We start from the raw sequence: 15,080 nt of genomic DNA on the forward strand, positions 1-15,080 counted from the left end.
TGTTTTCTTTTGTAAAATTACCTGTTTTTGTAAATTAATTGTTCTATTTTCCCGGAAGTTTCGGGAAGTTGTACAAATGTAAACCCCTGGCTTTTTGGCCGTGAAGGGCATTAAAGATTATCTCTCTCTCTCTCTCTCTCTCTCTCTCTCTCTCTCTCTCTCTCTCTCTCTCTCTCTCTCTCTCTCTCTCTCTCTATCTACACAACCCAAAAAAGTTTAGGAAAGAAGATTCAGGTTCAAGAACTTTTGATTTTCCAAGTAAGCAAGTTTTGAAAAAGCATGCTGAAGAGATTTATCAGAGATTATTTGCAGAACATTTCGAAGTAGTATTAGCATTGAATGAAGAAACTGAAAATAAACGAACTGTTCTTTTAGAAGAAAACAAAGACTCGTCTAGTTCCAATGTTGGAGATACATTCATGCGAGAGTATGATAGTGTAATAAAGAGATTAACTGAAGAGCCTTCAAAATATCGGAGTGAATTGGAAATCAGCAAAGAATTTAAAATTTTGGAGGCAACTAGCAGTAGAAGTGAAAAGCTGGAGAAAGTTTATAGAGCACTGCTGACCATTAAACCAACAAGTGTCCAATCTGAGAGAGTGTTTTCGATCACTGGTCTCTTTAACACAAAAATAAGGTCAAGTCTATCAGGAAAAATGCTTAATATACTGTGTTTTTTAAAGGATCATTTTCAGAAAAAAGCTGAGCAATAAATAGTAAAGTAATTTCCCCAAGCTGTTCTTTTTCCACATTATTTTTATTTATTTATTATTATTATAGGGCTTATTATTTTTTTGTTTACTATACGAGAAGATAGTTTTTATTCAAAGGATTTGAATACAAAATGTAATTTTCTATAATCTCAAGCTGGTTACTTTTTTGGAGCATTTTAATTTTTTTATTTTTTTTACTATAAGAGGCGATAGATTTTGTTTAAAAGATTTGATTACGATTTGTACAATCTACCCAAGATAAAATAAATACCTGTGTTATAAGCTTTTAATTATTTTCCCTAAGTCTGAGAAAAACAAATTAGTTTTAAAACCGGTTGGTTTTAAGATTAAGGTTAAGAGTAAACTTCGGTTAAACTCAGTTTTGAAATTTCTCGGTTTTCTGTAAGCCCTAATCCCCTCTAACAGTTTGTCTAGTTAATTTATTCACATTACACACATCTACATCCCATGGAATTTTGTTACAACAATAACCTACCCACTGGCTGAAGGCAATTTCTGCATATTTGAAAGTGTCTGCAATTCCGCCCAGACACGATAGAAGGGAGTATATGATGGGAGCCCAGTCGATCAATTCGGCCCTGGAAGGATTGTGCAAGGCTCAAGGGGTAGAATTTTTTTCAGCCTGGTCTGTACTTGTTAACAGGAGAGACTGCTTCTACAGGCATGGGATACTTAAATAGAAAGGGTGCAAGAATGTTTGCGATGCTATCGAGGCAGTGTTAGGTGGGTCGGAAAACTGCTAGATTGGGGGGGATACAAAGACTAATAGATTAACAGTAGCCACTTGCAGAGGTGAAAGTGATTCTTGCACTGCTTCTATTGGAATGAGCTGCAGCCTGGAAAATAAGATGCAGGATAGTTCAGAGACTGCTCGGAATCATTGGGGTACAAATAAACACATAGGTTGTGTTAAGGTAGCTAAGAAAAAGAACAGGTGCATGTATACTTGCGTGTACACCAATGCTAGGAGTTTAGTAAACAAATTTGATGAATTTGAGGTATTGCTCAAAACATCAAAGGCAGATATTGTGGGGATTTCAGAGACGTGGTGTCACATAAGGAATGCAGAACTGGAATTTGGGGAGTACAATGTCTACAGAAAGGATAGACAGGGTAGGAAGGGAGGAGGGGTTATGCTATTAGTTAAGAAATACATAAAATCCAAGGAAGTGAAGCCAGTCGACATTGCTGGACAGTGCAGTGTCGAGTCAGTTTCGTGTGATATAAGCATTGGGAGATCAAAATTGAGAGTAGGAGTGTGCTATAGGCCTAATGACTCTGATGAGTATAATAAGAAACTGTACGGGGAAATAGAATGGGCCAGTAAATTAGAGAGTCTTATAATGGGGGATTTTAATTTCCCAGATATTCACTGGAATTTGTGGGCTGGTCACTCACACACTAGCAAGGCTTTTGTGGATTTATTGGATGATTGTTTTCTACATCAGTGTTCGGGAGGCAACTAGAGGGAGTAATACTCTTGATTTGATTATCAGTAGTGATTCTTCATGCATTAAGAATCTGCAGGTAAATGAACCACTAGATGGCAGTGATCACAGTGTGCTGAAGTGAGATTTACTCAAAGAGGTAACTACCATTAGGGGTAAAGGGAAGGGTTATTGCTTTCGTAAAGGAGACTACGATGGACTGAGACAGTATTTAAATTCTATACAGTGGGACCAACTGATGATGTTACCAACAGCAAATTCAAAACGGGAAGCATTCAAAGAACTTATCTTGGAAGCTACTAGGCTTTACATACCAACTAAGAAATATTGTTCAAGGTTTAGGCCTAAGTAGATGTCAGATGAACTAATGAGACACATGGCAGAGAAGAAAAATGCATGGGATACATACAAATTAACACGTGACACAGAAGCCTATGATAGATACAAATTGATCTGTAACCAAGTTACAAAGGAGGTTAGGCAGGCGAAGGTAGATTACGAAAAATCTTTGGCAAGGGATGCAAAGAAAAACAGCAAAGAGTTCTTTACTTATGTAAACTCTAGAAGGAAGGGGATGAATCAGATTGGTCCACTTGATATCTATGGTTCAACTGTTGATGATCCTGCTCAGGTATCTAACAAATTGAATGAATATTTTGCATCGACATTCACACATGAGGAGTTATTCAGCGAGGGAAATGCCAGTGGTGTATTCAACTCTGGCAGTAAGCTAGAGAATCTTGTAATAACTGAGAGTAAAGTGGAGGAGAAATTGTTGAAGATATAAGAAAGGCACCTGGGGTGGATGGGATCTATCCAGTTATATTAAAGGAAGCAGCAAAGGAAGTAAGCAAACCATTAGCCATAATTATGAGAACCTCCTTGGACTCAGGGGAAGTACCCATGGACTGGAGATGTGAAAATGTAACCCCAATTCACAAAGGAAGATCAAAGGGCGACACAAATAATTATAGACCTGTTAGTTTAACTTCTGTTCCTGGAAAATTAATGGAGGCACTGGTTAAAGAAGCACTGCAGCATCATCTAGACAAGACTTCAGTCACAGCTCAGACACAGCATGGTTTTGTTAAGGGAAAGTCTTGCCTGACCAATCTGATTGGATACTATGATGCAGTCACAAAAGAACTGGATGCAGGGAATAACTTTGATATTATATACAGTAAACCCCCGCTATTCGCGGTATCTGTATTCGCGGTTTCGCGTATTCGCGGTCGCTGATTTAAACCTAAAAAAATGTGAATTTTAAAGCGCCGTGAACATTTTCCGCCATGAAAAAAACATGGGTGTGGCTAAAATCATTTTGCCCAGTCCACAGAGTAGTACAGTCAGTCGTCGTATAACACGTGTTTACACTACACTAATTCGATCTTACACGATTTATAAATAGGGGAACGATATCTTATATAACACGAACCGAATTCGCTTATACACGATTTGCCTTTGTGTTTACAAGAAATGGCAGTCGAACGCGGAATCACCCCCAACTGAACGCAACACGATAGGAATGAAGAGAAGATTCTGAAAATGTATTTATTTTTTTATAGCAGTGAAGGGGAAACACATTTCACCATAATAACGTAAAAACCAACACAATTCCAGCTATTGGTATTATCGCAAATGCAATTAGAGTTCACTACCAGTTTATAACAGATTCCACTAGCAGGAACGCAACTGGAAATTGTTTTTATTGTTTTATGGTAGTAACCCCCAGAAATGTAAAATGTGAGCTAGTGACGTGTTAATAGAGTTGTCTCTGCCTTTATGGTGTTGTTTATTCAGTTGCTACACGCTCACAGCTTTATGTGTATCAAGTGTGCCTCCTCATTTTGTAATTGTGCTTTATTCTCTAAAAATGAGTAAAAATAACTTAAAAGGTGTAAAAAGGAAGTGTCCTGCGCTCAATGGGTGGGGGGTGACAAAATCGCGAGCGCGGATGTTTTAAGCTAATCCTTGTTCAGTATGTGTAATGCGCTTGTCATAGAAGGTTTCATCTCTTGCTTTTAATTGATACGTTTACAAAAGTGAAAAATCTACCATTTTGCAATGTGTTGATGTAAACAGACTTTTTCGAGCGTGTTAAAGTTAAAAGAAAGTGACTTTATTGTGGACAAGTTCTTTTCTAATCCTACAAAAATATGGCCGCGAATAAAAAGGGAATTGTGAAAAGATCAAAGAAGGTGATGACATTAGCGAGTAAAACTGTTAGACAAAATTTCTAATGGTGAAAGTGTCTCCTCAGTGGCAAAACATTATAAAATCAACGAGTCAACGGTACGATCAATCAAGAAATCGGAAGAAAAAATCCGCCCTAGTGTCCGTGAAAATGCGCTAATTGCATCAAAAATTTGTTCTATAACTCGTGATGTGAAATTAGAAAAAAATGGAAAAGGCTTTAAATCTGTGGATAGAAGACCAAACTCAAAATAAAATTCCGTTAAGTTCACTCATCATTCGTGAAAAGGCAAAACACCTTTATCAACACTTCAGTGAAACTGGTGAAAGCACTGGTGGGATAAGTTTTTTAGCCAGCAAAGGCTGGTTTGAAAGATTTAAAAATCGATATGGTTATTTTTCGCCCAGCAACCCATGCTCTTGATATGTTTTTGAAAGGTTTCTTTAAAATGTCTAATAAATATGTACAGTATTACATTTAATAAATTGTTTCTTATTTTCATTTCGATGCCTTATGCTTTTTTTTTTTTTTTATGTACTTACTCTCTACGTTTGTCTATGTACATAGTCATATTATGTAGGTAAATACACATAATACGTACAGACAAAATTTTAGACTAATTTTTGTTATATATTTCATACTTTGGAACGGAACCCTTTTATTACCATGGGCGCCATAACTCAGTATTCGCGTTTTCAGTATTCGCGGAATTTCTCAGGAACGTAACCCCCGCGAATAGCGGGGGTTTACTGTACTTGGATCTTAGAAAGGCTTTTGATACTGTTGCACATGGAAGACTACTGCACAAATTGGAGCAGTGTGGCATTGGAGGCAAATTGCTGGTGTGGATAAAGGGGTGGTTGAGGGGTAGAGAACAGAGAGTGGTAATCAATGGACACTGCTCATCGTGGACTAATGTTATTAGTGGAGTCCCTCAGGGTTCAGTATTGGGTCCATTATTGTTTTCTGTATTTATAAATGATTTTGATGATGGTATTTCAAGCTTAATGTCCAAGTTTGCAGATGATACGAAGGTTGGCAGGGTTGTCAAGGACACTACTGACACTATGCTACTGCAACAGGATCTGGAAAGGTTGAGCTGATGGGCTTCGAGGTGGCAAATGAAGTTTAACATTGACAAATGTAAAGTACTACATATGGGAAACAGCATCCCCAGAGCAACGTATTAACTCTGTGGTACTACACTGACAGTGGTAGAGAATGAAAGGGACCTGGGGGTGGTTGTGCAGGCAGATATGAAGTTTTCTGAGCAGTGCAGACGGGCTGCAAGGGTAGCTCATGGTGTATTGTCGATGATATTTAGGAGTTTTTCTAGCAGGGATAAGGAGGTGATTAGTTTAACTTCTGTTCCGGGTAAAATAATGGAGTCGCTGGTTAAAGATGCATTGCAGGATCATCTAGACAAGACTGCAGCAATAATTCAAACACAGCATGGGTTTGTTAAGGGAAAGTCTTGTCTGACAAATTTGATTGGTTATTATGATGTGGTCACAAAGGAACTGGATGCAAAAAATAATTTTGATATCATATACTTGGATTTCAGGAAAGCTTTTGACACTGTTGCGCATGAAAGACTACTGTACAAATTGGAGCAGAATGGTATTAAGGGTAAGTTGCTACAATGGATAAAAGGATGGTTAAGTGGGAGAAGACAGAGGGTGGTAATCAATGGGTGCTGCTCTTCGTGGACTAATGTTATTAGTGGAGTCCCACAGGGTTCAATGTTGGGTCCACTGTTGTTTTGTGTATTTATCAATGATATTGATGAAGGTATATCAGGCTTAATGTCGAAGTTTGCAGATGACACAAAGGTTGGCAAGGTTGTTAATGACAGTAATGGCAGTGTGCTACTGCAACAGGATCTAGATAATTTGGGCAGATGGGCTAAGAAGTGGCAACTGAAGTTCAACCTTGACAAATGCAAAGTACTGCATATGGGTAGAAGTAACCCCAGAGAAACGTACCAACTGTGTGGTACTACACTTAAGGTGGTAGAAAATGAAAAAGACCTGGGAGTAATTGTGCAGTCAGATATGAAGTTTTCTGAGCAGTGCAGACAAGCTACTAGGGCGGGTCATGGGGTTTTGTCAATGATATATAGGAATTTTGCTAGCAGGGAAAAGGAGGTGATTGTCCCTCTGTATAAGGCAATGGTCAGGCCACGCCTTGAGTACTGCGTACAGGTCTGGAGGCCTCATTTTAGGAAGGATGTAGATTTGCTTGAGCGTGTACAGAGAAGAGCAACACGATTGGTGAGGGGAATGAAGGGATTCTCTTACCAAGAGAGGCTTAAGTTCTGCAAATTGCAGTGGCTGGAGACTAGACACCTGCGCGGTGATCTGATTGAGGTCTATAATGCCTTGAATGGGTTGAGCACGCTGAATTCTGATGGGATCCTTCCACTTGTTGAGATTACCAACCTACGGGGACATAAGTTCAAATTAAGAAAGGACAGATGTAGAATAGATGTGCAGAAATTTGCCTTTAGCCAGCGGGTGGTTAATTGCTGGAACAAACTTCCATCTGTCGTGGAAGTTGATAGGTTAAATAAATTTAAGGAGGAACTGGACAGGCATTTGGAGGGAATGGTGTGATTTTTTTTTTTTTTGGCTGATGCTGCATAAGCTCCTACACTTGCTTTCTTGCATCATGTGCCACCACTACTACTACTACTACTACTACTATTCCCTTGTATAAGGCAATGGTCAGACCACACCTAGAGTACTGTATACAGGTCTGGAGGCCTCATTTCAAGAAGGATATAGAGCTGCTGGAAAGAGTACAGAGAAGGGCAACAAGATTAGTGAATGGAACAAAGGGGTGCTCTTACGAAGAAAGGCTTAAGTTTTGCAAATTACAGTGTCTGGATACTAGGCACCGGTGAGGTGATCTGATAGAGGTGTATAAAGCCTTGAATGGTTTGAGCATGCTCAATGGTGATGGGATTCTTCCTCTTGCTCAGAATAATCACCTGAGAGGGCATAAATTCAAATTGAGAAAAGACAGATGTATGATAGATGTGAGGAAATTTGCCTTTAGCCAGCAGGTGGTTGGTTGATGGAATAGACTTCCATCCCTTGTCGTGGAAGTTGATAGCCTAAATAAATTTAAGGCTCAGCTGGACAGGTATTTCGAATGAACAGAGGGGTGAAGGAGAAGTGGTTATTTTTTATTTATTTATTTTTTTTTTATTTTATTATTATTTTTTTTTTGGCTGATGCTGCATAAGCTTGCTTTCTTGCATCAAATGCCTCAACTAATGCTAATGCTAATATCTATCCTGCCATCACCAATCTTCTTCAATTTTAATTGATGTCCCCAAAGGTGTATCTTCTGAGCAAGTGATTGGAAGATTAAAATGGACTGCAGCTCAGAGATATTGCAAAACTATACTGGCTGCTTGGAACATAATTAACTAGTGGTGGCGGAGAGGTAACATAACAGATGCACAAAAATATATAATATATAGAAGTACGATATCAAATAAGAAGAAAAACAAATTGTAAAGTGAACACATTTTAAACTTACTTGGGATTCCTGTTGCTTTATCCACCAAAATAAACACACCATGATTCTTATGATATTTTATAAATCTTTCATAAGGAAACTCTGGAATTTTTAATGATTTTTGTTTGGTATATGCACAAATCAATTGATCAAGAACAGTAGCATTGCTAGAAGGGTCTGAAAATAAATGTTAACTATATTACAGATTTTATTATTATGCATACTAAGCTAAAATCAAAAGAAAAGATTGTCTGTCTGTTATTTTATTTTCTGAGATCCCATTAGAGTTATTGCAGCCATACTTCAAATCCTAGGGAAAGTTGTAGATAGGCATGGATGCAAAATTCTCCCCTCCCCTAAGAGTAAATGGTTACAGTGAATTTAGTAGTCATTCAAAGCAGTTATTAAGATGATTTTTCAGATCAGTATAAAAACCAATACTCATATATCAAGGTTGGTTGAAGTGGAGGCTTAATGGCGTAAGAGCTACTATGGATAAATTGCACCTGTCACATTGGAATGCTGATCAATACTGTGGACAAAACAGATCTAGAAATGATTATATAAGTTCATAATTTTTAGGTATGTGAAAAACTCCGATAAATCAGCCTCATCTTCAATAATATGAGACAGTTGTATCCAGCAAAACTTGACCATTAGTTTGTTTTCATTGAGATGAAGTAACTGAGCTCTGATTTATGGCAGAAGTGAATGAGATTGACGCAATTAATTTTGTAGGGTCATATTATGTACATATTATGACCTGTGATCTTAAAAGGCCGTCTAGATTACATAGAGTTCAAATGTAAACACACTACATTCCAGAGGTAACAGAACAGAGACAGTGGATGTTGGAAAGATTATTGGCATTAGTAGTGGAAAATGATGCAAGAAAACAAGCATATACAGCATGACCCCCCCCCCCCAAAACCAAATCCAATTCCTCCAATGCATTGAACTTGCTCAATCCATTCAAAGCCATAAACACCTCAATCACTCTCTCTCTCTCTCTCTCTCTCTCTCTCCCCCCCCCACCCCCGACACTGCAATTTGCAGAACTGAAGTTTTTGTGGTAAGAGCACCCCCCCCTTTGTTCCCATGACCAATCTTCTTGCCCTTCTCTATATTTGTTCCAGCAGCTCTACATCCTTTCTAAAATGAGGAATCCAGACCTGCATCTTGAGTACTGCATGCAGTACTCAAGATGTGGCCAGACAGACCATTGCTTTATAAAAAGGAATAATCACCTGCTTATCTCTGCTAGCAAAATTCTTGTATACCATTGACAAACCCCTAAGAGCTGTCCTGGTAGCCTATCTGCACAATCACACTCAGGTTTTTTTCATTTTCCACTACCCTGAGTGTAGCACCACACAGATGGTATGTTACTCTGGAGTTACTGCTATCCATATGCAGCACTTTGCATGTTAAAATTCAATTAACATTTCTCAGCCCATCTGCCTAGATCGTGTTGCAATCTGTCATTACTGTCATTAATCACCCTACCAACCCTTGTATCATCTGAAAACTCAGACGTTACTCCTGATATACCTCATCAATATCATTGATAAATACAGAAAGCAACAATGGGAATAATATTAGTCCACAAAGAGCAGTGTCCACTGATTACCACTCTCTGTATTCCCCCACTCAACCATCCCTTTATCCACAGCAGCAACTTGCCCTTAATAATACACTGCTCCGATCTGTACACTGTAATGTGGAACAGTATCAAAAGCTTTCCTGATCCAGGTATATATCATATCTAAATTATTTTTTGTATCTGGTTCTTTTGTGACTGAATTGTAGTATCCAATTAAAATTATCACACAAGACTTCTCCTTACCAAACCCAGTGCTGTGTCTGAAGTATAACTGCAGTCTTGTCTAAATGGATCTGCATTACTTCTTTAACCAACGACTGCACTATTTTCCCTGGAACAGAAGTTAAACTAACAGATCTGTAATTACATGTATCACCATTTGATCCCATGTTGTGAATTGGGAATACATTCATATATTTCCAGTCCATGGGAGCCTTCCTTCAATCCAAGGATGCTCTAATAATTATGGCTAGGGATTTGCTTACTTCCTTTGCTGAATTAATTGGTTAGATCCCATCCACACCAGGTGCTTTTCTGATATATAACTTCAACAATTTTTCTTCCGCTTCTCTTCCTCTCAATTATTACAAAATCATTTAGCTCACTGTAAGAGTTTAATAAGCTTCTGTCCTCCACTTCCCTACAGAATTCCTCATCTGTGAAAATGGATGCAAAATACTCATTCAGGATCATTTACAGTTGAATCATCAATATGAAGTGGACCAATCTGATTCATCCCCTTCCTTCTAGAGTTTGTATAAGTATTTCTTATATTCTGCTTTCACTTCCCTAGCCTCCTTTTGTGGCTTCATTACAGGCTAGTTTATATCTACCACAGCCTTTTGCATCATCTAATAATTTATACACATCCTATATATTTTTCTTCTCTGCCTTGAATCTCATTAGTTCATCTGACATCCATTTAGAAGTAAACCTTTAACAGTATTTCTTAGTTTGTACGAAAAGCCTTGAATTGGTGTAATTTGAAGTGATGGGTGAAATGGGAAGGTTTTTTTTTTTTTTTTTTGCTGATGCTATATAAGCTTCCTTTTTTTGCATCATATGCCTCTACTAATGCTAATGCTAACATGCTTCCAATTTAGAAATTGCTGATGGTAACATCATGAGTTGGTCCCATTGTAGTCACCTTTACAAAAGCAAAAGCCCTTCTTTTTACCCTTGATGACAGTTAGATCTTTAGGGTAAATCCCACATCAGTACACTGTGATCACCAAGCCATATCAGGGGGGGGGCCCAGGTGGGCCAGTTGGCCTATGATTTTGAGGGGGCCTACTGCCCCTGGTAGGTTGAACAAAATTAAGTTGTATTACTTAATATTGTTTTTTTTTTACTTCAGATCAATTTTGGTGGGACAATGAAAAAATATCAAAGTGGTGCAGCAGAGAGAAAGCGTGCCAAATTGCAAGAAGAAGCTGTCAAAAAATCCAAATCAATTACTGACTTTGTAATTAGACATTACCTCAATGTGAATCAGAGAATGACCCCACTGATCTTGATAACCAAGCTCTTGGACTAGGACCAGCTACAGAAGGTAAAACTCCCAAAGAAACTAATGATAAACTGAAAGAGTCCAACTGAAGCTGACGCTGATAATAATGAAAAAGGGTCTGCAGCTGCAAAAGCCTCCACATCACAAATCGACGCTGGACTTATTGATAAGAGGAATTTGATAGTATGAACCAGAGCTGTAATGCTCAATACATTCTACGTTGATATCAATATTTGTAAAATAATAAGAGAAGTTTATCCCAATATAATACATAGAACACTTCCGTATGATACTCTTCAGCAATTAAAACGAAAAAAATCGAAAATCTTACATAACAGTAAAAAATAACTAAAATTCAACTGAACACAATTAAAAATTTTAAACAGATTAATTAAATTAAATTTAACGGGGGGGGGGGATGCAAAACGATTTTCCTTCCTGAAGCTGACAGCACTTTTCAACTGTATGTCGTGATCACAAGAATGAAAATTACTGAATAGGGGTGAGCATGAAACTTAAATAGGGATTATTTGTCTTTGCGCATGTGCGTAAAACCCCCATGAATCGGAGATTAGAAATGGCCGGCAAACATTAACAGAATTCTCATGTAATTTAATAAAAAAGTATGTTTTTCATTAACGGCATGAAAGGCTAATTCTGACGCTGTTGAACGAGAAGCACAAACTCAGGCTGCGTGTTGATTAACACAAAAATTCAGAAGAAAATGTGTAGAACTTTGGTACAACAAGTTGCAATCACCGCAAGAAATGTTGTATACCAGGTCATTTATTTGTGTTGCGAATGAGGAAAGATATGAGGGATTTTTTAGTATAGTGTGTAGTTTACGTATTGGCCTGGTGACGATTTTAAATTCAGTATCTTTAAAGAATCTGTGAAGCTGTTTGTTCCACTGTTCAACATATGGGACAGAAATAAAGTATTTTTTAATATTACGATTGTTGGTTGAAGTAGTATTTTGTATTCTATCCCTAGCTTGTACCCTAATTCGGTTTATTGTAGCAAGGGGATAATCCCTTTAAGAATCTGCTGGTTAATATTTGTATTTCTGAGCCCAAAGCAGATTCCCTTGTTGAATATTTATAGGCATTTAGAAATTGATTAAAGATAACATATCTCTTGTAGGAGAATGGGTGATAGCTGTTATTAGCATTAGCATTAGTAGAGGCATTTGATGCAAGAAAGCAAGTTTATGCAGCATCAGCCAAAAAAAAAAAAAAAAAAAAAAAAATATGTAGAAGCATGTAGTGTAGCTTATAATGTAGAAGCATGCCAGTGTTTGTAGGTTTGCAATAGATGTTAAATTGGATTTTATTTGAGTCCGGAGTAAGTGACCTAGTAAATGAAATTTAGAAAATTTAAGACTTTGTATCCATACCCTCCCTTTCCAATGTAAATTTGAGTCTAGAGTGAATATTATTAAACGAATGTAAAATGTCTTCGATAGTACTACTATCAGTAATGACTACAACATCGTCTAAATACCTCCCATAGTATGTGATATGAGGTAGAAAAGGCGTAAAATGTGTATGCTCAATCATTCAAAGATATACCTCCAATATTAATCCGCTCAAGCTCAATCCCATCGCCTAACCAAAAATTTGTTTGTATACTTTGTCTCAAAAATTGATATAGTTGGCCTCAACTAAGAATTTAATTAGGTGAAAAATTTCTTTAATAGGAAGTTTCGTATAATTAATCCATATAGAATTATCATTTAACACAACCCAAGTAATATCTAATGTCTATTCAATGTTTACATTCGTATATAATGACCTAACATCTAGTGAGATTAAATTACCATTATCACCAAGTCTACAGACCTTAAGGTTACGAAATAATGTATTGTAGTTCTTAATCCCAAATTGTATTATATGAATACTGTATAGCATTACATTTTTATAAGGTTATATTCATGTGTGGCCAAGGATGAAAATGCTGAGTTTCTGTAGGAAACAATAGGCTGAATAGGAAATCTGGTCTTGTGTAATTTTACCTGACCAAAAAGTGCAGAAATATTGTATGTTCTGGCTTTCAATTCCTTTAACTGGTCCATAGCAATGTAGTCATTTTTTTGATACATGTTTAACATTTTATTGTATAAATTGACCAATCTGGTAAAAAGTGCCAGATCTACTTCAAGATAAGTTTAGGTATCTGAAACAACTGAATCTAACTTATTAATATAATCATGTTTATCGAGTATTAGAACTGTAACTCTATTACCTACCCTCTGTATAATACTGTTGTTATTTTCCCGAAGTTCGTGTAAAGCTGAACTGTCATGTGTATTCAATTAATGAAGTCACGTTTCTTTTATGTTATTCACCACCTGGTTGATTTGTTAAATAAATAAATCTTTTTGTGGAACATTATGAAGTCCAAATTCAATATCAATTATGCACTTTTTTTTATGAAATTTTCGAGGAATAAAATTGACACTGAATTATTTCTAAAAGTTCAGGACTTTGAAGTACAAACTGATGTGCTCAAGGATAATCACTCATTTCCAACTTCTCTTTTTACAGTAACATTGACAAATGGAGTGAAATATTAGCATTAGCATTAAGTAGAGGCATACAATGCAAGAAAGCAAGCTTATGCAGCATCAGCCAAAAAAAAAAAAAAAAAAACCTTCACATTTCACCCCTTCATTCCAAATGCCTGACCATCTCAGCCTTAAATTTATTTAGGCTATTAGTTTCCGCAACAAAAGATGGAAGCCTGTTCCACCAATCAACTACCCGCTGGCTAAAGGCAAATTTCTACACATCTATTCTACAACTATCTTTTCTCAATTTGAAATTCTGCCACCTCAGGTTCTTAGTCTGAGCAAGAGGAAGAATCCCGTCAGCAATTCAGCTTGCTCAACCCATTCAAGACCTTATACACCTCAATCAGATCATCTCGCAGGTACCTATTCTCCAGGCGCTGCAATTTGCAGAACCGAAGCCTTTCTTGGTAAGAGCATCCCTTTGTTTCCCTCACCAATCTTGTTGCTTTTCTTTGTACTCGTTCTAGCAACTTTACATCTTCCTAAAGTGAGGCCTCCAGACCTGTACATAGTACTCTAGGTGTGGCCCTGACCATTGCCTTGTATAACGGGATAATCACCTCCCTGTCCCTGCTAGCAAAATTCCTATATATCATTGACAAGACTCCATGACCTGCCTTGGCAGCCCATATGTATGGCTCAGCAAACTTCATATTTGACTGTACAATTACCTCCAGGTCTTTTTCGCTTTCCACTTCCCTGTAGTAGCACACAGTTGGTACATTTCTCTTCAGTTATTGCTACCCATATGCAATACTTTGCATTTGTCAATATTAAACTTCAGTTGCCACTTCTCAGCCCATTTTCCCAACTTATCTAGATCCATTTGGAGTAACATACTGCCTTTACTGTCGTTAACAACCCTGCCAACCTTTGTATCATCTGCAAACTTGGACATTAAACCCAATATACCTTCATCAATATCATTGATAAATAAACAAAACAACAATGGACCCAACACCAAACCCTGGAGAACTCCACTAATAACATTTGTCCACGAAGAGCAGTGTTCATTGATTACCACCCTCTGTCTTCTCACCCTTAACCATCCTTTTATCCATTGTAGCAACTTACCCTTAATACCATTCTGCTCCAATTTGTACAGCAGTCTTTCATGTGCAACAGTATGGATAAAGGGATGGTTGAGTGGGAGTAGACAGAGAGTGGTAATCAATGGACACTGTTCTTCACGGACTAATGTTATTAGTGGAGTCTCTCAGGGTTCGGTGTTGGGTCCATTGTTGTTTTCTGTATTTATAAATGATATTGATGATGGTATATCAGGCTTAATGTCCAAGCTTGCAGATGATATGAAGGTTGGCAGGGTTGTTAATGACACTAATGACAGTACACTGCTGCAACAGAATCTAGAAAAGTTAAGCAGATGGGCTGAGAAGTGGCAAATGAAGTTTAACATTGAAAAATGTAAAGTATTACATATGGGAAGCAGTAATCGTAGAGTAACGTATCAACTCTGTGGTACCACACTGA

The 15,080-nt window shown here is 37.4% G+C and overlaps 1 protein-coding gene across 1 annotated transcript in view; it reads right to left on the reverse strand.

Annotated features, from left to right (window-relative positions):
- Nucleotides 1-15,080, reverse strand: part of LOC150089137 (uncharacterized) — a 448,517-nt gene that overhangs the window by 139,517 nt on the left and 293,920 nt on the right. The window contains exon 13 of the mRNA XM_090389422.1: nt 7,926-8,081. Coding sequence (XP_090245548.1) covers nt 7,926-8,081 — 156 coding nt within the window. The remainder of the gene's footprint in view (nt 1-7,925; nt 8,082-15,080) is intronic.

Source organism: Mastigoproctus giganteus, chromosome 2, assembly GCF_048544385.1.
Source record: "Mastigoproctus giganteus isolate SK-2022 chromosome 2, ASM4854438v1, whole genome shotgun sequence".
Taxonomy (NCBI): domain Eukaryota; kingdom Metazoa; phylum Arthropoda; class Arachnida; order Uropygi; family Thelyphonidae; genus Mastigoproctus; species Mastigoproctus giganteus.